This window comes from Neolamprologus multifasciatus, chromosome 16, assembly GCF_963576455.1.
Source record: "Neolamprologus multifasciatus chromosome 16, fNeoMul1.2, whole genome shotgun sequence".
NCBI classification, from domain to species: domain Eukaryota; kingdom Metazoa; phylum Chordata; class Actinopteri; order Cichliformes; family Cichlidae; genus Neolamprologus; species Neolamprologus multifasciatus.
Window position 1 is genome coordinate 12,446,975 of NC_140454.1, and position 23,165 is coordinate 12,470,139.

Genomic DNA, 23,165 nt, shown 5'->3' on the forward strand with positions numbered 1-23,165 from the left:
CCTGAGTCTTCTCTTGGAAGATGAGAAGATGGTGACATGTTCTTGGCTGGGGAAGAGGAACTCTAGGCTTTCTTCCTGACAATAGCATCAAAGCGCCAATCAATTTATTCCTGAAGAGTGTACGAATTCTCCTTCGCTTTCCTCCAGGTTGGTGGAAACAATTATCCAGATGGGTTTTGCTGTTCGTCAACTGTTTGGAGTATTTAAGCTTCAGAAAGTATTTCTTTAATTCTGATCCACCATTGAGTTTTGTTCACCAAGTTTCCATCGTCTGACATCACTACAGCATTTTCCGCATCTCAAGCTGTGTAAGTGCAAAACAGTGAGAGTCACTTACAAGGGAATCTACATGGAGAGGACCTGCATTTCCTCTTAGAAAATCTAGGACACTTTTCCTGAGGGTGTAAACAACTCAAACAGAGCAGAGACAGAAACACTGAGGAGAGGAAGCTCTGTACCTGCAGACTCACCTCTTGGGTTTTTTTTTTTTTTTTGGGGGGGGGGGGGGGGGGGCTTGCATTGTAAGCCTTGAGTATCCTTGTTTCTTTTTGTCTGTGCTTGGACTTGTGCGAATGTCCATGCACTCTTCTAGAAATACATGTCAACATGTCTGAGATATGCTTGTCAGCTTGTTGCACAGAATGGATTGCAGACTTGCCCGACAAAAGATGACGAGCCAATCTAGCAAAAATCCGGCTGCCTTGACACCAATCTGGCCCCAATTTAAGGATCAACAGCAGCAGAGTGGACAAAGACCAGTGTTGGGACTAACGCGTTATTAAGTAACGCGTTACAGTAACTACGTTACTATTGTGGTAACGAGCACGGTAACTAGTTATTATGCCAAAACCAGGAACGCGTTAGTCGTTACTAGGATTTAGATAGGGTCGTTACTCGTTACTTCGTGTGGTGGCTATCGCGGAGCTTCCACAGATTCTGTAACATTAGCAAGTGGTGGAGGCAGCAGGTGGAGGACGCAGAAGGAAAAGAGACCCGAGGCGGCCGCCGGTCCAAGTGTGAACTGAACTTCAGGTAAGAAGTTATGACCTGCAGTCTATCTGGGTCAGATATAAACCAAGTTTAGGTGGAGTTTATTTTCGTTGTGCTGACTTTTTCCGTACTGCGTACTAGCTAGCATGACGGAGTTTCTATACAGCTGGGTGGGTGCTATGAAGTTAATGATGTTGAACTTTATTTTGTTCATAAGTTATTAGAGTTGCCAACCGTCCCGTCTGGTATTCAGAGAAAATATTACGCCGTTTCTTATTGAGGTGAAAAGGAACAGTTTGTCCCGTAATTCAGCTACAATGAAAAGGGCACAAAGCTGGAGTTATTCTGTGTCTTTGCTGCACAGCTGTCTCTTCTTCTCTCATTCTCCCCCTCCCTCTCCCGTTTCTACTTCAATCATGAAAACTGATCAATGATCAGCTGATCGGCTCTCTTGTTCGTTTATCCGCCCCACTTTGCGCCAGAAAGAGGAAACCAGCGGATGTCACGCTAAAACAACAGCAGCACGTTTAAGCTTGATCAGCTGTTGTTAGAATTTATATAATATTAATTTCTAGTATCAGCTGATGTTTGCTGGAGCCACAGCCTGCAAAAAAGCTGCTGGTCATGATGTCGGTTTGGTTATCTGGTGAGAGGGAAACATGAAGATGAAACCAGGAGATGTCCTTACTGAATCATCAGAGCTGAGCAGGTGATGGAGAAACAGGTTTACCTTTTAGGTGACATGAATGAGTTGAAGGGAAGTTATGAACTGTTTCTGAGAGACAAATAACCCCAGGATCCTTTTTTAGGTAGCTGACAGCTGGTAATTGTGCAGGTGCGGATCTAGCAAAGTTTTGCCAGGGGGGCCAGGTAGGGCATTAACAGGGAAAGGTGGCACAAGAAATACTTTTCTTTCTTATTCTAATTTAAAATGTCTAGCTTTTAAAAAATAATTATCTGAATCTTGCGAACAAACGATTCATAGATTGATGCAAATATACCATCAAAACAGTGTACATCACTGTCACAACAGTGTTTGTTTTCATTCAAAGGCTTTATGATTTTTCCTATAATGGTGGGCCGGTCTCTAGTCAAAATGCCCGAGCCGATTTTTTGTCCCAGTCCAGCCCTGTATGCAGCTCATCTGCAGTCTGGTGTTACCTACATCTTCCTATTCAGAAGGCAGAATTTCCGAGTTCCGAGTACAATCAAAGTACCACGACTGCAGTTTTTGTGTTGGATGTAAAAGGCGCACATGATGCTGTGACGTAGGCTAGAATCATGGCAGCAGTCAATGATGGTCCGGGTGTGGGATTTCTCTCGTGGAAATATGCAGATTATCTGTTCCTTTCTATTGGTAGGTGGCACAGTGCACTTGTGGCAAGTAAGCAAGCTAGAAGACTGGCAAAGTTATGGAAGCAACACATTAACAAGAGAATTCTGAGTAAAACCAAAGTTACTTCCCTAGTAACTAGTTACTTTGAAAGTAACGAGTAACTTGAAGTAACTGAGTTACTTTTGATAGAAGTAACTAGTAATGTAACTAAGTTACTATTTTAAAGTAACTTACCCAACACTGACAAAGACACACATGCGCACACATTTAATCCCCACTGATCTAGGCGTGGGTGGTTGCACTTTGTGTATTTGCTCACCAGCAGCCTCTCTTGCAAGGCTGTTTTTTTAATTGAATATGAACAGAATAATTTTCTCATATACTTCTTCACTACAATCTGCAGTGATATTTATTCTGAAACCTTTCAATGGTTTCCACTTTCCACACATTCAAACTGACCCCAGTGAAATAAGTTTAGAGGTGGTGTTTGTTGCAGTGTTGAAACTATTCAAAATTAATGAAACAAAAAAGAAATATCTCAGGACAGTAGTGGCATACATCTTGCTGTTTTTGTGTAATTCTGTTGTGCATGAAGTCTGTTATACAGTCTATAATCATTCATGGCAGCATTAAGCCCTCCAAAACTGTCTTTTGAGGGCATTAGAGATTTTTTTGATAGTTTCTTACTGAACCAGCAGAGCACTCCAAGCCAAGAAAGCTACTTTTTATTATTTTTAAAGCCAGATCCTAAATATTTATTGGATATCGCATGCTACAGATTCATCTCTCACTGAGAAAAGCATCATTTCCCTACAGCAAGGTTTTTTTTGTGCATGTTTGTGTCTCTGTGCTTGTGTGCACATGTGTGGGTGTGTAATGAGCCAAGGGAGCTGTACTGGTTTGGTGTTAAAGGCTCTGTGCCTTCAGGGAAACTTTATTGAAAGCTTAAGTGCTTCTGGTGGCCAAACACTTTAAGGGTGCCACTGTTTTCTACCACCCTTCCAGTAAACTGTATGTAGGTTAGTGCAGCTTAGTGAAGCACATGAGTTTTTGGTCATTTGTGTTAAGCTTGCAGGAGCATATTAAGTTAGTGCACATAAATGAACTGATATGATACGCTGAAGTATCTATCTACTTCAGTGAATAAGGAAATATCTTCATCTTCCTCTATAGAATACAGAATGAAATTTGATTTCAGCATATCCAAAGACACTAAAATATGAAAAATAAACAATAAAGTGACTCAATTTTAAGCATTATGTCTTATTGTGTTTTATTTTTCATCGTTATTTTTCATTATGTGTTATTTTTCATTATGTGTTATTTTTCATTATGTGTTATTTTTCTTTTCCTTTATTTTTCCAGACACGAACTCAATGATTAACAATCATCATTTAACTGCATTCTCCAAGCCGCTCATAAAACATGGTGTTATTGCACATTTGAGTCAGTGTTGGAAAGCATGACAGCTTCACTTTGTGCAGATCCAAAGATCTGTGAAGACAAGGAACAAAGTCAAGAGATATTTCTCTGACATTATGCCTTTGAGGTTTAGACAGGAAGTCATCTTTATCTTACTTTGACTTTTGTCATCTGTTTTCTTTTTTGAAATGCTTTTTTTTAATGCTTCTTTAAATAAACTCCCTGCCGTTAAGTTTAAGCTTTCGTTTGTAAGTTTTCCAAGATGTATATGTTATTGTCATGACATCATTTAGCTCTTATAAGCACACATGCTTGTGTGTGATGTGCATTCAGATTGTTTAGGGAAAAGAAAGAAAGAAAACGGAAACTGTACACCGTGTCCGTACACAATTCATCCAGCTGTTTACTACCAGCTCTCCTCATTCGGTCCCGTCTCCTTCTCTTTCTCTGAGGGTGATAATCAGACAGGTCTGCCAAAGCCCCCGTTGTCTGCACACACTGTCGACGTGACTCTTATACATATGAGAGCAGCTTGGCATTGTAAATGCAGCTCAGCTTTCTAGAGGTTGACCTTTTTCCATGGATTAACAGGTTTTATGCTGGCAGCATTAATAAACAATTTCTTCATTTCCACAGTGGGGTAGTGAGCAGTCGCTCTGCATGATAATGTGTCCCCTCCCACATGAACCTCGACTCACCTACTTTTAGGAGGCCTTGGAATCGTGACCTCTATGGAGATTTTTCCAAAGAGTCTTTGTTTTAGAGTGACTCTCTTGTTTTTAAACTGTAATTACTCTTACTCAGGGGATTTTTTAATTCACGCTCTCTCTGTATCCATGTGCCTTTTTAAAAATGTATTCTGTAGAACTGTTCTATATTAACGCTCCCTTGAGCCACTTCTTCCCCCTTCAACCTTTCTCCCCATGAGTTGGTCAGTTTTTCTGTTTTGCTCTGGCTGTTCTTTATTTCTGTGCCTGTCTTTTTTGCTTTGGTAACCGGGGCTGATTATGTAGGGCTGAGCTGTTTTGGCCCTCACGCTGTCTGTGGCCAAGGTCAATTATGGCCTTCCCATTCAGAGCATGGCCAATCACAAGCCAGGGAGCCACTGATGTGGAGCGCCAGGCGGGGGAGATCGAGTGGGAAGAAAATCAACCGTTCGGTGCCTCAAAAATGATTCGATTTTCCACTGGTGTGAAAGTGTGTAGTGTGTCTCAGTCTCCTTCTCCCTGTTCTCCTTCAATGTCACCCATGTTTTCCCAAGATATCAGTTTGATGTTGGGTAGAAAATATTTAGTGCACACCTCTGAATGTAAAGAGAGCATTTTCTGGTTTTTCATATAGCTTCAAATTCATATGTCAACATCAGAATTGCTTGGGGTGCTTTTATGTTATAAGGGGAATTTAATGCCAAAGATTTTAAGCGAGGAAAAAAACGATTTTTTTTTTTTTTTTTTTTGCATAAATGTAACCCATTAATTTTTCAGTGAATCTGGCTTGTCCTTCTAAATGTACTATTTTGCCTGTGGTGAACACAAAACAACAAAATCAGCAACATTTTTTCAAGAAAAGCGCAATTGGGTTTTGGAAAAGCCAGGTGTTTGTTTTACCTTAATAAAGTCCCACTGGAGTAGTGGCTTAGCTAAAGCACTCTTAAGACTCTTCCATGTACATAAAAAATATTATTTGCAACATGCCATTCAAAGAAAATTGTCTGTGAGACAAGCAAAGGTCTCATTAAATTCAGCTCTAGTGGTTTACTTTTCATCAATTTAATGCAGCAAAATAAGATTTTGTCCCTTTCAGGCAGCAAAACAAAAAAGACACCAATACCCGATTGAATTGTTCAGAAACTGATGCTGTAACTGTTTAGCCAAGAGTCGTGGAACAACAGCAGTTATTTGAATGGGGTGAGAGTGAAGCCAAACAGCTAAAAGAGGCTAAATGTCTGCAGAATACTACAAATCTGGGTGACTCCCTTCAGTTTTGTCAATTTGAGCAGACCGTGTCATTTAATCATTTTAATCTCCATTTACCCTGTTGTAAAGTGTGAGCAGGCTAAATCGTTGATCAGTTTTGGGTCAACTATTTGGAGAGGTTTAATTTCTATTTTTACACGATAAGTTAATACGCACAATATGACTAGTACACTAATATCAACTCGGCTCAACTCAACTTGGTTTTTAGGGTTTTCCATTAGGTGCTAGTTCCTGGTACCAGATACTTTTTAGTACCTGCTCAGCCGGGGCAAGCTGAGTTGATCCAAAAATATGACATCAGCAGACTGCACACCACTAATTCACATCACTTGCTGATTAATGAGAGCGACTTCTTCACATAAGTCAAACCGCCATTTTTGAAACCTGTCAACGAGGGAAACAGCTGCACAAAAACTGACTCAGACAAAAAGCGATAGACTGAGCAGCAGGTATACCATCGCCTTGATATCTTCAGTTGTTGTGCTGTGTTTGTGTCGCATACAAAGACATCACAGGACTTTTGGCCATGCTCCTACAGCGACGCCACACACATTGATGTGGTACTCAGTTGTAATGAAAAACGACCGAACCAACCACTCAGTTCTGAGTCGATTTGAGTAGAGTCGAGGAGCTACTAGTAGAAAAGAGGCATAATATGGGTGTAGTTTCTAGCTGTCCCTAATCTCTGCTTGGGTACTCACATACATTTTCTTGAAGTGATGAAATTAGAACAAATGAAAAAAAGAGGGATGTTTTGGGTTAAGACAACGAATATGACAAATGATATGACTGAAATACACGCTTCAAATGCAATCAACATTTTGTCTGCTATAGCTGCCTCCTTTGCTCCAAACTCTGATCAAACTGATTATGTTGACCAGACGTCTCATTCCACAAACAAACCACCTCCACTTGCTCAGCCTGCATAAACAGAGATGTGCATCTATGTGAAGGCATTTGATTAACCACAATTACGGACTTGGCTCCAGCTTATAGATTGCTTTGACTCCAGGCTGTTTTGTAGGTGTTATATAAGTAATCAGTGCTGGACCGGCATCAAAATGATGTGCCTAATTACCTGGGGTGCAGCTCACCTGACGAGGAAGAAGCAGAATTAATTACCTTGTTGAATCAAGTCAAGGAACCATGAAGGTAAAAACGTTTTGCTTCTAATCGGCTCAGCAACAGTTTTCTATAGCATGAAAAATCATTTAAACCACTCTTAAAGAACAGTGGTTAGTTTGTTTAACAAATGAATTTGTTCTTTTCTTGGTGTTTCATCCAGAAGAAAAATGACAGCCGCCCCTTAAGACAGCATTTTTCCACAATTTGCTGCAAACTCTTGTGTACAGCCAATAAAACCATGTTCTTTCACCTCCCTGGCAGTGTGGACTCATCTCCCCTTACTGACAACTTGGACATAATAAGCAGCCATATGACAAACTACTGCTTGCCGCTGACACGACAAATAATGATGGGGTTGAGCTTGCGCATCATCATCCGGAGAGAATGCTTGTTTGATTTGAACGTGCTTGGGCTCGTGCTCAGGGTTTTGTCATGTAAGGCTCCGTTTTTATTGCTTCAGCCTGCGGTTTGTCTGCCTATCAGTGGATTGTCCTGCTCAGCCTCTGCGGTCTGCTATAAAAGCAGCATTAATAGTTCTGATCCTAATCCCTACATTCACCACTAGAATAGACTGAAGTTAAGTCTCTTGTGTAATGTAATCACTGTCGAGACAGACCAAAGTCAGGGAGCTGAATTTTTCTGACAAATATCTAACCATACCACCCTGACCTCTCAGTACCTCTGAAGACCTGCAATAACAATTTCAGTACTTTATATCTGCAACCAACTGTGGACGTTCACAGGAGTTTTGTTTATCTGACATGTCAGCTGATGCTGGTGTTATGCATCATGCGTTTGTGCCTTGCACTCAGAAATGCCCACGAGTCCTCGAGCAAGGATAGAAAGGACACTCAAAATGCAGCCGGGTGCTTCTTAGGATCATTATTGTAATCCCAAGTGTCTTTTTGCCTCTTCCTGCTTAGCTCTCCTTTCAGCTGAATAGTGTCTGGAGGATAAGCTCTGACAGGGGTAATTCAGCAAAGCGCTAATTACATGATAATCATGGCATTGTGTGTCCTGTGTTCCAAACTAAGCATTTAGCCCATAAATAATGACCTCTGCTGCTACAGAGAGAGCCCCATCATCCCCAACTATGAAAAATCCGATATTCAAGAGAGGAGAACTTTTTTCTCTCCAGAGATGGCAAGATTTATTAGGCCACTGCTTTATTCAGGCTGAAATATCTCAGCAACATTTTGATGTATTACCATGAAATGTTGCTGTGAAGAAACCCCATGAGATAAATCCTGCTCAATATTCTTCCGGCTGACTGCCGTGCCTGTTATTAGTAAAAACTGTTCAGAAGAATATTGCGCAGGATTTCTGTGAAAATTTGGTAGAAAGTGTGATACATCTCAGAGAATGAACTCAAGTGACTTGGGTTTCACCTGCATGTTATCTTGCACCACTAGATACATTTGGTCATACTGTGTGAAATACTTCAACATCTTATTGTAAGGCTTCAGTCACACAGGGCTGGAAACCAGTTAACAATTCCCTGAAAACCTTTGGTCATAAGGGAAGCATATCCATTACTCAGCCGGTTGCTTAACTGCTCGATGTCACTCAGTGAAAGTAGTCACAAAGAGGGTGCGGCACCAAGTTGTGCCTTATTCCTGAAACCAGATGTTTCAAAGTGCTCATCTTATACAGTACTTAGAAGATGAATGGTGTCTGTTTCCTGTTTGCATCACACTCCTCACAGTTCTGTGGCCACTTGGCGAGCAGTAGACAAGCCTTTGCAGATAAGTCAGTTTCTTTCATTCAAACTATGGGTTAGAGCAGGGGTGGGCAACTCCAGGCCTTGAGGTGCCCTGCAGGTTTTAGATGTGTCCTTAATCCAACACAGCTGATTCGTGGCTCAAGAGTTGGGAGTTCGCCTTGTAATCGGAAGGTTGCCGGTTCGAGCCCCGGCTCGGACAGTCTCAGTCGTTGTGTCCTTGGGCAAGACACTTCACCTACCGCCTACTGGTGTGGGCCAGAAGCAGCCTTGCTTCTGTCAGTCTGCCCCAGGGCAGCTGTGGCTACAACTGTAGCTTGCCTCCACCAGTGTGTGAATGTGTGTTTGAATGGGTGGATGACTGGGTGTGTAAAGCGCTTTGGGGTCCCTAGGGGGGACTACTAAAAGCGCTATACAAATACAGGCCATTTACCATAAATTACCTCCTCAACATGTCCTGAAGTTCTCCAGAAGCTTGGTAACAAACTAATCATGTGATTCAGGTGTGTTGACCCAGGGTGATATCTAAAACCTGTGGCTCACCGCAGTTGCCAACCCCTGGGTTAGAGTGACAGTCTAGCAGCCAAATCAATCTCAGTGAGATTTCCTCTACAGCCTAGTGACAGTCAGCCTCAGCAGACATTTTTCCCCCAGCGATCAGTGGTTACCACTGACTGGTGTGTAGCCCTGTGTGACTGAGGCTTCAGCAATCAATTACACATCGACTGCAAGCAGCATCCAGCAACCACTTGCAAGTAGTCAGGCAGTATTCACTTTTACACACATTGCCACACTGAAAATCAGTGGCAAAAAGTGTTATGGAGTGATATATCCAAACCTAAATTTCTGATTCAAGTCATTGTCAGTACAGTATGTATAGAGTAGGTCAGGAGAGAGGTACAACAATGCATGTAAAAGACAGTGAAGGCTCTATCCTGGTTTTAGTCATATTGTGATCCGCTATGCAATACCATCAGGAAAATGCCTGATTGGCAATGGCTTAATTTTTTTTAATGATCCCAGTGCAGTAAAAGCATGTCTGGATAGGAAAAACACGCAACAGAACACTGTCAATCATGGATTGGCCTCCCCAGAGCCCAGACCACAACGTGTGGGATCACCTTGACAGAGAACAGAACAAAAGACAAAAATATGCAAAGAAGAGTTTTGAATGTCTTTTAAGAAGCCTGGAGAACTATTCCTGAAAACTACTCCAGAGCTTGACTAAGAGAGTTCAAGAGAGTTCAGGCTGTGCAGAAAAATAAAGGTAGCCACAACAAGTATTGACTTTCCAGCATTTTAGAATTGTACAAACTCTGCTTTCGCCTAATATATTGTATTACCGTGTATGGCTGCAGATGTTTTAATAAATTGCTGCAGCTATTTCCCTGATGAAGCGTGAATCAAGACTTTTGCATAGTACTGCACAGAATGTGCAGAAATGACCTTTCTTTTCTTTCCTCTTTTGTGCGTGTGTGTGTGTGTCTGTGTGTGTGTGTCGGAGAACAGTCCCCAAAGATCCCCTAACCTTTCATGAAGCACCATTGTCAGATCAATATTTTACACTGGTTTATGAAGAAATGCCTGCAACAGGATAATTATTGTTAGCATGCTGACACATTGAACAACTGTGAACATAATCACTGTTATATCTACTGAAGATTAGCATAGAATCAAAGGGGTGCGGAAAAATAGATAAACAGTCATCAAAGACTCGCTTTCATAAAGATGTTTGTGTGTTTAGTTTTACATTGATTAGCATAGAAATTAGTTCACAGTGGTTAGGTGATGATATTGCACATAACACAACCATTATACTGAAGACTTTACGTATTTCTAGCTGAGAAGGTACTCCTTATAGTGATCTCTAAAGAATATTGTCACTGACCCCAGACATTGAGAACCACAGCAGTATGACACTTCCTGTGGTTTTATGAACCAATTCAGTGTGAACAGCTCACAACAGATGTGGTGGATGTCTCCTTTGTACGCTTTGATTAATATACCCCAATGAATGCCTTTATTTTTAGCTTGCTGGGGCAGACAGTGTAAAAAACGTTTTTATTACCCTTCTGGCTGGAGATGAATAGGTAACAGCAGAAAGAGATGTGGTGCCTCTGTCTTCATTTGTCATAGCCAGATTGAGGTGTAAAGGATGAAAGAATCACTTGATTAGCTCTATCATTATTTGAACAAAGTCCAGAATACAGTCATAGAAAAATTGCTTAAAGCAGATATAATATGTGGGGGGAAATGAGCCCCTTTGGATTTTGCCAATTAAAAACATTGAGAAACTAGCGAAGCAAGTCTGGCTTGGCATCTGGGGTGAGGCGTGGTGGTCCTCGGGTCACAGTCTAACAATATACTATACTTTCTGCCAGGAACATGAGCTAATTGACTAAACGAGTGCTCTAACATCAGATGTCAAGGTTAAGGCCAAGGAGAGAGTGAGAGTTGCATCGTCAGGCTCAGCCTGAATCAGGCATACTTACACTGACTGAGGCTCTGCAGTGCTCATCCTTTTTAAGACAGGCAGAAGTGTGAAGTTCATTTTAACTAGTTGGGTGGTTTCACATTATTCTGCACGATGCGAGTTTGAAATAAAGATGACACTTGTCCCGGTGACCCGCATTCAACATTAAATATAAATGATGACATCTTTTTTATTCTTACACAATGTGAACCATGAATCATAAGCCTGCTTTAATGTCTCCCCGTGCAGATTATAGCCTCGTGAAGTATCATATTCATTTTTTTTCTAGTAAACACAAAACAAAACAAAAGCATTGTTTAAAAGCTGTCTCCTCCACTTTTGTCTCTCCGCAGGAACTCTTTACAGCAGAATGCAAGTTCAAAGAGTCGGTGTTTGAGAACTACTATGTGATCTACTCGTCCATGTTGTACAGACAACAGGAATCGGGAAGAGCTTGGTTCTTAGGGCTCAATAAAGAAGGCCAAGCCATGAAAGGGAACCGAGTGAAAAAAACAAAACCAGCTGCTCACTTCCTGCCCAAGCCATTAGAAGGTATGTAGCAGACATACAGAAAAGACGATTATGCATGTATGGATGTAAAAACACCCAAAACTGACATAATGTGCTTGACAACTGCTGCATCATACCACATGACAAGTAGTATACCAATTGTATAACTATGTAACTGTATAGAATATAGTATATGTTTGATATGCTTTTGTATTTGTGTGCTGATTCATTCTTTTGCTCCTATAAGCATGGAGCATAGGAGGCAGGGCTGTTCTGTAAGTGCAGCATGAAATGTTGATAGTCCAGCAGATGCCACCATCAATCTTGTCAGCCACCAGCCTGATTGCTTCAAATTATTTAAGCAGAGAATCAAGTTGAAGTGTCCTGTCAAGGCACCCTTACAGCTGTAGTGTAGTGGCTGTAAAGTGGGGGATAATGAGACTCCTTTGCAGCTTTGTCAAAAAGTCTTTGTGTTTAGATTGTGTCTTGTGTCTCCATCAGCCCAGATAGATGAAAAAAAAAAGTGAGTCAGTGCAAAGCCCAGTTAATCAAAACACGTATTTTTTTTTGCCTATTGTCTTCAATGTGTGAGAATTTGAGGAATATTTGTGTTTTTACCACATGTTAGGACTGAAGAACAAGAAAGGGGATAGATGCTGCTTTAGTAATGTTCAATGTGTAAACTCTCTCTGTTTTCTCTCCTTAATTTTTCACCCCTGACAGTTGCCATGTACAGAGAGCCATCTTTGCATGATGTTGGAGAGACAGTGCCCAAGGCAGCAGTACCTCCCAGTAAAAGCACAACTGAGCCGGCAGTGATGAACGGAGGGAAACCCGTCAGCAAGCCCGACAAACCCACCACATAGCCACGCCAGTGCCTAGTGTATGTGCATGTGTTGGAGGGGAGGAATGCGACGGAGACAGGGCTTTATCCAACTAGACTCCAGACCCTTCTGCAGATCTAGGCGAACCTCCCTTTCTTTCTTCTCTCGCTCCTCCTTTTTCTCCACCTCATTCTCCCAAATTCTCCAGCTGCCTAAGCACAGGCAGATGGATTCCTGAGGTGGCCGACTTCATCCAGCCCAGGAGGGACGTGCGTTTCACAATGACGCTTCTGGTACTTTGCTTGATGATGATTCCCCCTAAAAACCTCCCCCTTGTCTATGATGCCCTGTTGCAGCAGAGTCTGTGTACCTTCAGATCTATTTTCTATACCACAGTTCACCAGCTATGTTCTGGGATAGAGACTGTATAGATAGAGTAACTATTTGGACTGTTGTCCTCTATTTTTTACAAGTGCGTCCCCCTCTCCCTTTATTTCTATCTTTAGTCACACTTTTCTCTTTGTCAAGTAACCTAGAAAACATTTTGCAAGGGGGTTGCGTGATTTTCTAAGAAACACATGAACACAAATGTGGCATAAAAAGCAAAGACATGTGGAAAAGAGTCCAAATTTTCTTCTTGCCTACAATATGCACACACTCTAATAGACAGACACACAAAGTTTGTGTTGAAAATCTGAGATTTTTTTTTTTAAACAGCCAATAAAACACGCTGGAGGCTGGCAAATAGCTCCTGCAATCATAGCTGATGAAGTGCTAATTACCGCCACTGCAATCAATGCGAGGAGCTCCCTACACACATACAAACACACATACACATTTATAAACAGATGTGTGTGTGGGTGGGAGAGCGCTGTAAGGAATGGTGTATACATATCACTATCTAGGTCCCACCAGCGGTTCTGTCCGCCTTCTCTGGTAAATAGAAAATCTGAAGTCTATTTTTCTTTAATCTTATTTCAGAGCGTGGGCTCTAGGAATATCTCTAGGCCTTGTAGGCCTCTGTCCCTCACTCACCGACTTCTTTGGACTATGAGGCAAGGCTTGTGGCTTTGACCCAGATGGTCTATAACTGCAGCACTGGCAGCCACCTTACAGCAGTGTCTACATAAAGCCAGAAAACAACATGGCTGAAAACCAGTAGGTGACATTTACACTGGCTGTATCCCTATTTGGTTCAGCAAGCTAAAGCATGGACAAGGTTAATATTGTGTTCTCTCTTCTTGCAGCAGATATACAAGAGATGGCTTATATTATAACATTTTCACTGTATAAAACTTAGGGAAAATGACTATTAAAAATCATAACTTTTTAAAAGACTAGATATTATTATTATAATGAGAGAATTTGTCTTCTAGCTCAGCATGCAGAGTCCAGTTCTGATCATCTTGGCCTATCACGTGCCTGTTTGGACCTTGATTCCCGGCATGCAAAAACAAGTTCCCAGTCCCCACTGGGCCAAAGGTGCCTCACCCACCCTATACATCCATGTAGACGACACGTAGCATTATTCACTGAAAAAAACACACTCAGATGTATCCATTCTGAAATGACCAAAGTCTTTTTTTCATCCCACTGAACTGATTCTTTTTAAAAAAAAAAAAAAAAAAACAGAAAGAAAGAAAACAAATCTCGATTCTCTTTCTGATTCAATTCACGGAAGCTTTCACTGTGATAGCATTTGTTCTGTCCGGAATAATCAACTCTGCTCAGATCCACAAAGGTCTTGACTGATGTCACTTTGGAAAAGTACATATACCTTGAATAATCACATGCATGTATTTTCTACAAGGAGTAAGGTATGGGCATTGTTCTTCACTATGTGCAAATGGATGAGCACTGAAGTTCAGTGTAGGAGTTGAACAGGCATGTATCACGGCTGCGGCACACTCACCGCACTTTGTTTTGCATTTTCATCATGACTGTTAGCAGTTTATCAAAGCTCTGTGTGATCAGTGTATTTATGTTCGTCTTGCTTTACTGGTTTTTCTTTTCCTAATAGTTTAGTTAAGTAAGATTTAGAACATTAAGTAGATCGTTGCTGCCGTATGCTGCTAAAAGTGCAACTATATTAAGAACTTGATTTGGTAAATATCATTTTTCTGAGTTTATTGGGATTATACATGGCCATTTCTTATTACAACACATCAAAGCACATCATATAGATATCAATATTTGTCTGTACAAAGCTGTTAATCCTAAAAATGGTGTCATATACACACACACAGGAGCTGGAAACCACTGTCATCCTCCGCTCTTACAAAACTCTACATGCTGGGCTGGTGACTGCCCCAGCCCTGCAGCCCAGTTAACTGGCTCCTTCAAGGCTGGCTTTATTTTTGTAAATGACCAGTGTGTACAAGTACATCTGTTTGGATTGCTGTAGCCGCCATTTGTTTTGTTCGTCCTCATCTCTCTCGTATACGGGTTGTGTGTCGATTTCATCTCCAGATCCCAATCGCGTTTTTGCTTTGTTACCCCATTTGTTCAAATGTGTTACGAGAATATCCTAGCTTCTGTTTTCGAACCTCTTATTTTGTATGTTGTCCCATCTGTTGCATGGGGAGAGGATGGCATTGATGAACTGCATGTAGTAGGCTATGTCAATCAAGAACTGTTGGTATGTACCGCTAATTTTACATATATGCAACGAGTTTGTCTACACTATACAGTTTGTGTTTGTTGTATACACATTATACAACATATTGAACAAAAAATATTTATATAAAGGTATACTGTAAAGTCAGTAACATACTTAATGCAATATAGTGTGCAGTATATTATTGCACCTGTCATTTTTTGGGGACAAAGAAAACAGAGGGGATTGGCTAGTTTAAGCATGAAAAAGGCCAAAGTAGAATTTACATTAAATTTTCTTTGTGACTTCTTATCGGTCCTTTTTTCAAGTGGTGACTGAGCTCTTGTGTCAGTGCAGCTCTCATCCCCTGATACCACCATTTGAAGTGACATGGACATCCAGCATGCCACAACTGAACTATTTATTCCCTTCTCTTTGTTTCTTCCACTTAGAATTTACCACTACTAAGACAGTAAAGGTTTCAGGGCAGACCGTTTGTTTGACGGAGGAGAGTAGGCACTATTAAAATGATTTATTTTCTAATATATCTCTCTCTATATATACCATTGCAAGTATGCCCATTGGAGTTATGTCATGTTATAACAAATTTGTAACCATGTATGATTAAGGTCTTTGCATTGTTTTCCATGCAAAATGTTGTGTCATGCGGCACATTTAATGTTTTATTATGAAAAAGAAATAAAAACCTCAGCGTAAACTATGCCTCGAGCTTTCGAGTAAACTTTCAGTCCAGTGTGGGAAGGGCAGACCATTTACCAGTAAAAACAGACCACAGTATCAAACATATTACTACAAAGTCATCTTAATGATACATTTTATCCTCTCTCCAGCATTTGAAACTGTCATGTACTTGCATCCTATTATATATAGCCATTTGAAATATGTAAGCATTCCTACAATATCCAAAAAAAAAAAAAAAAAAAAAAGCTGCTTTGAAAACATAAATGTTTACATTGTAATATGATTTAAGCACAGAGCTATGGCTGTTTCTTTTCGTTTACAAAACCCAGTTTTAAAAGGATAGTTTGTAACCAGTACAATAAAACAATGAATGCTGTTTGTGAAATGCAGAGCTACATCCATGTTTAGTCTTCCTTTCTCCTCCCCGTGGTTTCGATAACTTGGCGTTTCACCAGCTTGGTCGTGACTCGTGGTGCTCCTGGTCACACTGGGCAGCCAGGTCTCAATTCTCTGAACCCAGTGTCCTGTTCTCTGTTGGCCTCAGTATTCTTCTCCCACCCAGATTTCACAAGCGTTCCCGTTCCAGCCGTCCCAGCACTCACAGTTGCCACAGTTGCACAACCCATTCCCTGTGAGATGCGAGAAGAAAAGCTGTGAATTAAAAGAGCTGTGCCATCATGCCTGACCTTTAACAAGGTTCCTCTTTTCGCACTCCTTGCTTCCCTGGGTGCAGCTCTCTGATAGGGGATGGAGACCAATGACATTGCTCGGGACAGTCTGTGGTTTTCCACTGCTTCTGCCTTAACAGCAGGAGAAACATGGAGTTTAATTACTTTTCAATATTAATTTATTCGTGTTTTGTTTTTACAACATTTGGACAAAGCTCAAACATCTCTATATATCTGACCAGATCCTGTAGTAGGAACACAAACAAAATGAAAATGAAATAGGATCATAATATTACCAGAAGTTAAGTCCCCAACCCATTCACACTGGTTGTTTTAGGACTGATAAATAGTCAAGACATATAGTTTTTTCTTCTCTATCTCTAAGTGGCATAACATGCTACTGTAGGAATTATATCGCTACAGTATATACTAGAGATGGACCGATCCGATATTACGTATCGGTATCGGTCCGATACTGACCCAAATTACTGGATCGGATATCGGCGAGAAATAAAAAATGTAATCCGATCCATTAAATATCAAAAAAGCACCTCACAAAGCTTGCTACACGGCGTAACTCGGCTCATAACCGTAGCACGTTGCAGCAGTATGCGTCACGTGATAGAGCCGCTGTGTGCAGTGTTGCCAACTTAGCGACTTTGTCGCTATATTTAGCGAGTTTTCAGACCTCCCAGCGACTTTTTTTCTAGAAAAAGTCGCTAAAAAAAGATGTGAAAGCGCATATCGCTTGTACTCTCAACAAGCAGCGGGTGCTGTAACGCAGTCAGTTCTTCTTTTACTGTTATGCTGTTTTGTGGATCAGGTTTAAAACTACTTATAAACACACACACACACAGTAACTCCACCAGAGTGCCTATTTCGGGTCACTTTTGCCGGTCAAAGCTCGGGTAAAGGAGCAGGGTTGGAATTGTGACATTACAAAAAACAATAATTGCTAAAAGAAATTTAATTTGTAGTTCTAAATAAATTCTAAATGCATTTAGGACGTTTTTTGCTCACTTTATGTCTCGTCCACGATGTTATTTCTCTCTCCAGCAGCGTAGGTTACAATTACATTAGCATGACCAATTATGCAAATTAGGTGATGACGTCATTTAGCGACTTTTAGGACAACCAATAGCGATTTTCCTTACTGAGGAGTTGGCAACACTGGCTGTGTGTATTTGTAGCCTTGCTAGCAAACCAGCATTTCATCTCAGAGGAAGTTTTCCCAGAGAGTAGTAAAGCAAGTGTGTAAGTTCATCTCTGAATGTTTGTAAAGCATTCCCACCTTAAGCTTAACAATAGATATATGGAGCGACTGCCTCTCTCTCCTGCTGCTACTTCAATCTGAAACAGCTTAATGATCAGCTGGTCGGCTTTTCTGTCGCGAGTCCGTCTCTCTTCTTAGTTTTTGGCCCACTTCTCACCAGAAAGAGGAAACCAGCGGCTGAACAACAGCAGCACTATTCAGCTTGATAAGCTGTTGTTAGAATTTATTTAATATTACTTTCTAGACCAGGATCTTTTTCTACGTAGCTGACGGCTGGTAACTGTGCAGGGGCGGATCTAGCAAAGTTTAGCCAGGGGGGCCGATAGGGCATTAACTGGGAAAAGGGGGCACAAAGACATACTTTTCTTTCTTGTTCTCATTTAAAATATCTAGCTTTTAATAAATAATTATCTGACTCTTACACCCAAAGTTTTAATCTGATGTAAAATATATAGAAGTCCATTACTGTATATAGTAACTGTTAAGTCTAATATACCCTAGTAAGCTATACTACTTTTCCTTTGGGAAGATACCATCTGTGCAGTCTGCAATTCTGTTGAAGAAAGATGTTGAATCTATTTAATTATTCTTGAAAAATAATTTCTTTCTGTGCATTTTCCCCCCTGCATCAAATTAAATTTGATTACATCGATTAAGCATCATGAGCTGGAGGGTGGTTCCCTATTTTTTTTTTTTGCTGGGAGTTTGCAACCCTATTAGTTAGGTTGCTTGATATTTCTGCTAAGTACTCTTTAAAATACCAGAATAGGGAGGATGGAGCAGGTTTACGTTTATTAGATTGATCAGTATTGCTGAACTATGAAATATTTTGGGCGCAGTGTATTTTTTACATACAGGTATAACAGAATAGCTTTAGTGTTGTTATTTATTTAAACTTGAGTATAAACTTATACAAAATGCAGCAAGATATTAAAAAAAACGTTTTATTGATTAAAAAACACACTATATCGGATTCATATCGGTATCGGCAGATATCCAAATTTATGATATCGGTATCAGACATAAAAAAGTGGTATCGTGCCATCTCTAGTATATACCCCACACCTCCCCATAAGCTTCTGGAGCTGTCAGTCAGAGGTGCTGGGGTTAGGAAGAAGGCTCCTGCTGGTCTCCTGTCACACGGTTGAAAAGATACATCTACCACCAAATATCTCTGTGGGAGAGGAGGGAGGAGTGTAAGCCAACAAGGAAGTAGTTGAGAAAAGAACCAGGAAAGCGATACAAGGAAAGAAGCAATTACAAAGACAAGACCAGAGTTATTTCATGCTCCTAGACTAGAACTGTAATTTCTCAGTATTTTTTTTGCTTTTCTGCCTTGTCCATGGGCTTCAGTCCTAAACTCATTTGTTCCCAAAGAAATAAACATTTAAAAACTAATCGTAAAAAAATTAAAAGCTAAATATTTTTCTATAAGAGCTGAAAATTGGGGGTGGGGGGGGGGGGAATAGTTAAAAGGAATAAATACTGCATTTGTTGGCTGACCACTTCCATTTATAGATTTATAACTTTTTGGGCGAGTATTTACAGTACAGTATTTACAGAGTATTTTCTTAGAACAATCTGTAAATGGTTATTTTTTTAGAGTTGGTCTTACAGTCCTGTGAGGTTTTACTATGATGGCGAGGTCTGAAAGTCATGGTCAGTGGAGCCTCTGCTTTGACCTCGAGGTCTCTGCATAGGCAACGTCTATTTAAGTGTCTGGAAGCCTCAAGAAGCAGCCAGACTTTCAGGCTCCTTTTCATCTAATTTGAAGATAGTCAAGGATCTCACTGTTCCAATATGTGAAAGAAGAGTAAGCACAAAAAAAGTCAGTATAAAAATTAAAAAAAAACTTTCTGAACTTCAGACGTGGATGATCACATGTGCTCACCTCTTCCTGAATTTCAAGATGTAGCTAAAATAAACACATCTATATTTTGTACTTTGTATCTGTCTCCTGAAGGATTTATTGCTGCGCAGGTGAAATTTCCATGATTTACTATTGATCTGGATGTTTTATAGGAGTTTTAGAATATTGAACAACATCTCTCTATGTATACATATAAGTGCCAGATTAAGATTTATTATTGGTTCATGCTCCCCTCAACAAAAACATCCACAGTTCTTAGTTTATTCAGAATTTACTTAAACCCATTTTTTCCCGACTCACAAACATTTCACATGATTAAACAGCTCTCATGAATATAGTAAACTCAAACCTCTTCTTCATTTTATTTTCATCCCACTGACAAAACACAAATTGAAAAAATTGTACATGGTGAGAAAACGTTGTCATCTATTTTGTTTTTTTTGCTTCACACATTTACCTGTATAGCATGCGACCCGACAGACATTTTTTCTCTCTTCTAATACGATTGCTGAAATTATCATATGCATGAAATTAGCCAGCAAGCATTCCTAATATGCTAAATTTTCCACATCACTCATCAGTTGTATGTGTAATGAGAATCCACAGCAGTGAAGGATCCATGAAATCTCTGGATGCAAAGTAATTTATTGGCTAACTTTTGTCAAACATTTTTAATCTTTACAAAATGGCAAGAAATGACTCAATCACTGCTATCTGGAAAAAAAAACCCCGACAGCAACTCTTTTATCTAAATATTAAATCCCTTTCTGGAATTGCCTTTCCATGTAAAACACTATTCCAATAAAATAACTTCCAAGGATATGGTTATTTTCACATTTATACTGCAGTCAGTAATGGTAGTCAGGCACATTTGCCAGATGCTCGAATGCATTTTCTTAGTTTGCTCCCTGTGTTTAAGCAATGCCGATCTGCATTTGGAAACACTGATGCTCATTTGAATGACGTTAAGGCTGACATTTGGACTCTTAAAGTCATGATGAGAAGCACTTGTGAAGCTATTCAGATTCTGACAGGCCCCCAGGGCAAAAATAATTAGATGTGTACTAAACTTTCCACAGTCAGTGATGAGAATAAAGCTCCTGTGGATAAACAGCCATATGGCATATAGGTATGCAGTTGTTTATGGTTGTCAGGCACACAACCACAACCATTAACATTAATACAAAATGAGTAATACAAAAACAACAACAACAACAACAATAAACAGCGTACAAAATGTTTAAAAGCGCTCATTATGGATTTCAGTTACGCAAATCTTACAAACTTCCAACATAATTTAGTTATGTTAGTCGTGGTTTTGTCAGTTATGATTAGCTGTTTTAACCATTCATCCGTTACATGTAGTGCATTTAACAGCTAATCACTGCTTAACTAGCTATTTTAAGTGTTTAGATTTAATATAAGCTAACAGTTTTAACTGCTATGATAGTTGTTTTATGATCAGTTTTACTGTTTCTATAAAAGCAGCTATCAAACAAGCCCCCAGCCCATCTCTGGTTCACTGGGATTGTTACTCATGAAAGTAATTTGATTTTAATACGCGGCTCCCTCTTTCTGCTAAGGTGTCGCTCTTCAATAAAATTCCGCTCCAGTATTTTCTTTTAGAAAAACCCCTAAAACACCTTTTCAAAAACAAATGTTTAGAAGCAAGGCCATTAAAATGGCTTTGATTTAACTCAACACCTTTTTCATCTTTAGTAAGGGCCAACCTTTGAAAATGTAAATTAGCCCCTGCTTCTCCCAGCATCTCTGCATCTTGAGCACACCTGCCCATCTTCGACTCTATTCAAACATCATAAACTACTCTCCATTAGATAGAGGCACATTTAAATTAATTCAGTCACACACATTTAAAACATAAATTGGTTTTGAAGAAGAGCAAATTATACAGTAACCCCAACAATGTAGCGTTCTAATCTCTCTTTTCAGTGTTAGAAATACTAATGTAATAAAAACATAAACCTCGTGGAAATAAAATATCTGGCAAACTCTGGGGCACTTCAGTCCAAAGGTGGAAATGCTCAGCTGTGACTTTGACTTTTATATTACCCATTATGTTCTAGCATTTACCATTTTTACTTATTCTGATTGTATCAACTGTATTTGATTGATTGTCTCCTTTTTTGCATTTCATTACCTGTGCAGATGATCCCGTCGTGCTTATCACACTCTCGGTCGTCACACTCACAGTACTCTCCGGACACCCACCAGTCTTGGGGATTGCAGATACACTTACCACAATGACAGGAACCTGTAATACACACATGCAGACCACACACACACACGAGCATACACATTGAGAACTGTATATTAACATTTTTTGTTTTCATTTCAGCTGGGATTTTGGCAGTGTTATTTGCTGTAAATTACTTATTTTGCACAGAAGATAATACTGGGCTGAGTGAATATGACATGTATTCTGGGGAAATGGCCACTAATATGCTTTCAGCACCAGGATACCAATCCACCCACACTTTAAACTTCCTGTCATGCACATCAGTGTCTATTCTTCTCTCTATCATTCTCTCTCTCACTCACTCTTAAGGGCAGCAGCAGGATAATAAAGTATTCAAGACTGGTAGAGAGAAACAAATCTACTGCTGTCCACTTTATTTTTCCTAAGCTCACACCCAGAGGTCCAGCAACTATGGTTTCAATCCCCCCAGTTTGTATCCAGATTCAGTGGGTTACAGGAAAACCACTATGAAAGATGGGAGCAGATGAAGTAAGAAGAAGGAGAGAAAGTGAAACGGTGAAACAACAAGAGGAGGCGAGGAAAGGTAGCTCTTGCGCCTCAGTGTAGCGGAGCATGGAGAATGAACATGCTCGTCTTCATTTTCACACCATCCTCGGCTTTGCAGGCTGGACTCAGAGCAGCAGGTCTATTTCTGTGGATTCACTGCTATGCAACAGAGAAAAAAATCCTACTGCGTGGTGTCATTTGCCACCTAATGATACATGCAATGTAGTGACAATGCGCAGTGTAAAGAAGTCGACAGCTGCTCCTGCTGCAACTAATGATCAGTTTATTTACTGTCAATTAAAATTTCTATACCTCCAAAATTTAGTCTATAAATATCAGACAATAATTTAAGTACTCTAAATACAACTATATCAAGAGATTAGGTAAAATAATACAACCGTGAAATCAAAATCTTCCTTTTGATCTCAATACATGATGTGAACAAGAACATTTTGTTAATTTTCTATTACTCATTTAATTAAATATGCTCAGCTACCTGAGATTGAATTATTTGACTATAATGCTGTAGGTAACACGATAAAAGTTTGCCTAATAAAAGCCTAAGTATTTAAACCACAGACTACATGATAAAAATGTTTCAGTGTAAATGTAAATCTTCTAAGTAACGTCATCTTCTAGTATTATCGGAATTAGCCTAATTTCAATGATCAGGACAAAACTGCTTGCACTGAATCGCCAATCAAGTCTGATACTCTGATTATCTCCAATAGATTGAGACAATCTCTCCCTTTTAGTATTTCCTTGAACTATTCCTTGCTTTCCTTGAGTTTAGCTGCCTTTCTAGATGAATTTTTCAGACTGCTAATAAGCTTCTTTATTATTCCCAGAAGGGATAAAGGAAACATACTTAACATTATAAAATACCTTGACCCTCGCTTAGGTGAGGAGCCTCTGT

General features: G+C 39.9%; 2 protein-coding genes across 5 annotated transcripts in view; one reads left to right on the plus strand and one right to left on the minus strand.

The window, feature by feature from the left end:
- fgf14 (fibroblast growth factor 14) overlaps positions 1–15,690 on the plus strand; it is a 119,660-nt gene extending 103,970 nt beyond the window's left edge. For all 3 annotated transcript variants that reach the window (XM_085134970.1, XM_085134972.1, XM_085134971.1), the window contains exons 4-5: positions 11,396–11,594; positions 12,276–15,690. In XM_085134970.1, coding sequence (XP_084991096.1) covers positions 11,396–11,594; positions 12,276–12,418 — 342 coding nt within the window. In that variant the 3' untranslated portion in view covers positions 12,419–15,690. The remainder of the gene's footprint in view (positions 1–11,395; positions 11,595–12,275) is intronic.
- itgbl1 (integrin, beta-like 1) overlaps positions 13,991–23,165 on the minus strand; it is a 68,816-nt gene continuing 59,641 nt past the window's right edge. The window contains exons 10-11 of one of the 2 annotated variants that reach the window (XM_085134966.1): positions 21,644–21,757; positions 13,991–16,303 (exon numbers count right to left, since the gene is read on the minus strand). In XM_085134966.1, the coding sequence (XP_084991092.1) occupies positions 16,215–16,303; positions 21,644–21,757 (203 nt within the window). In that variant the 3' untranslated portion in view covers positions 13,991–16,214. Of the gene's footprint in view, positions 16,304–21,643; positions 21,758–23,165 lie in introns of those variants that run through there. The other variant, XR_014869745.1, reaches the window with a different exon arrangement.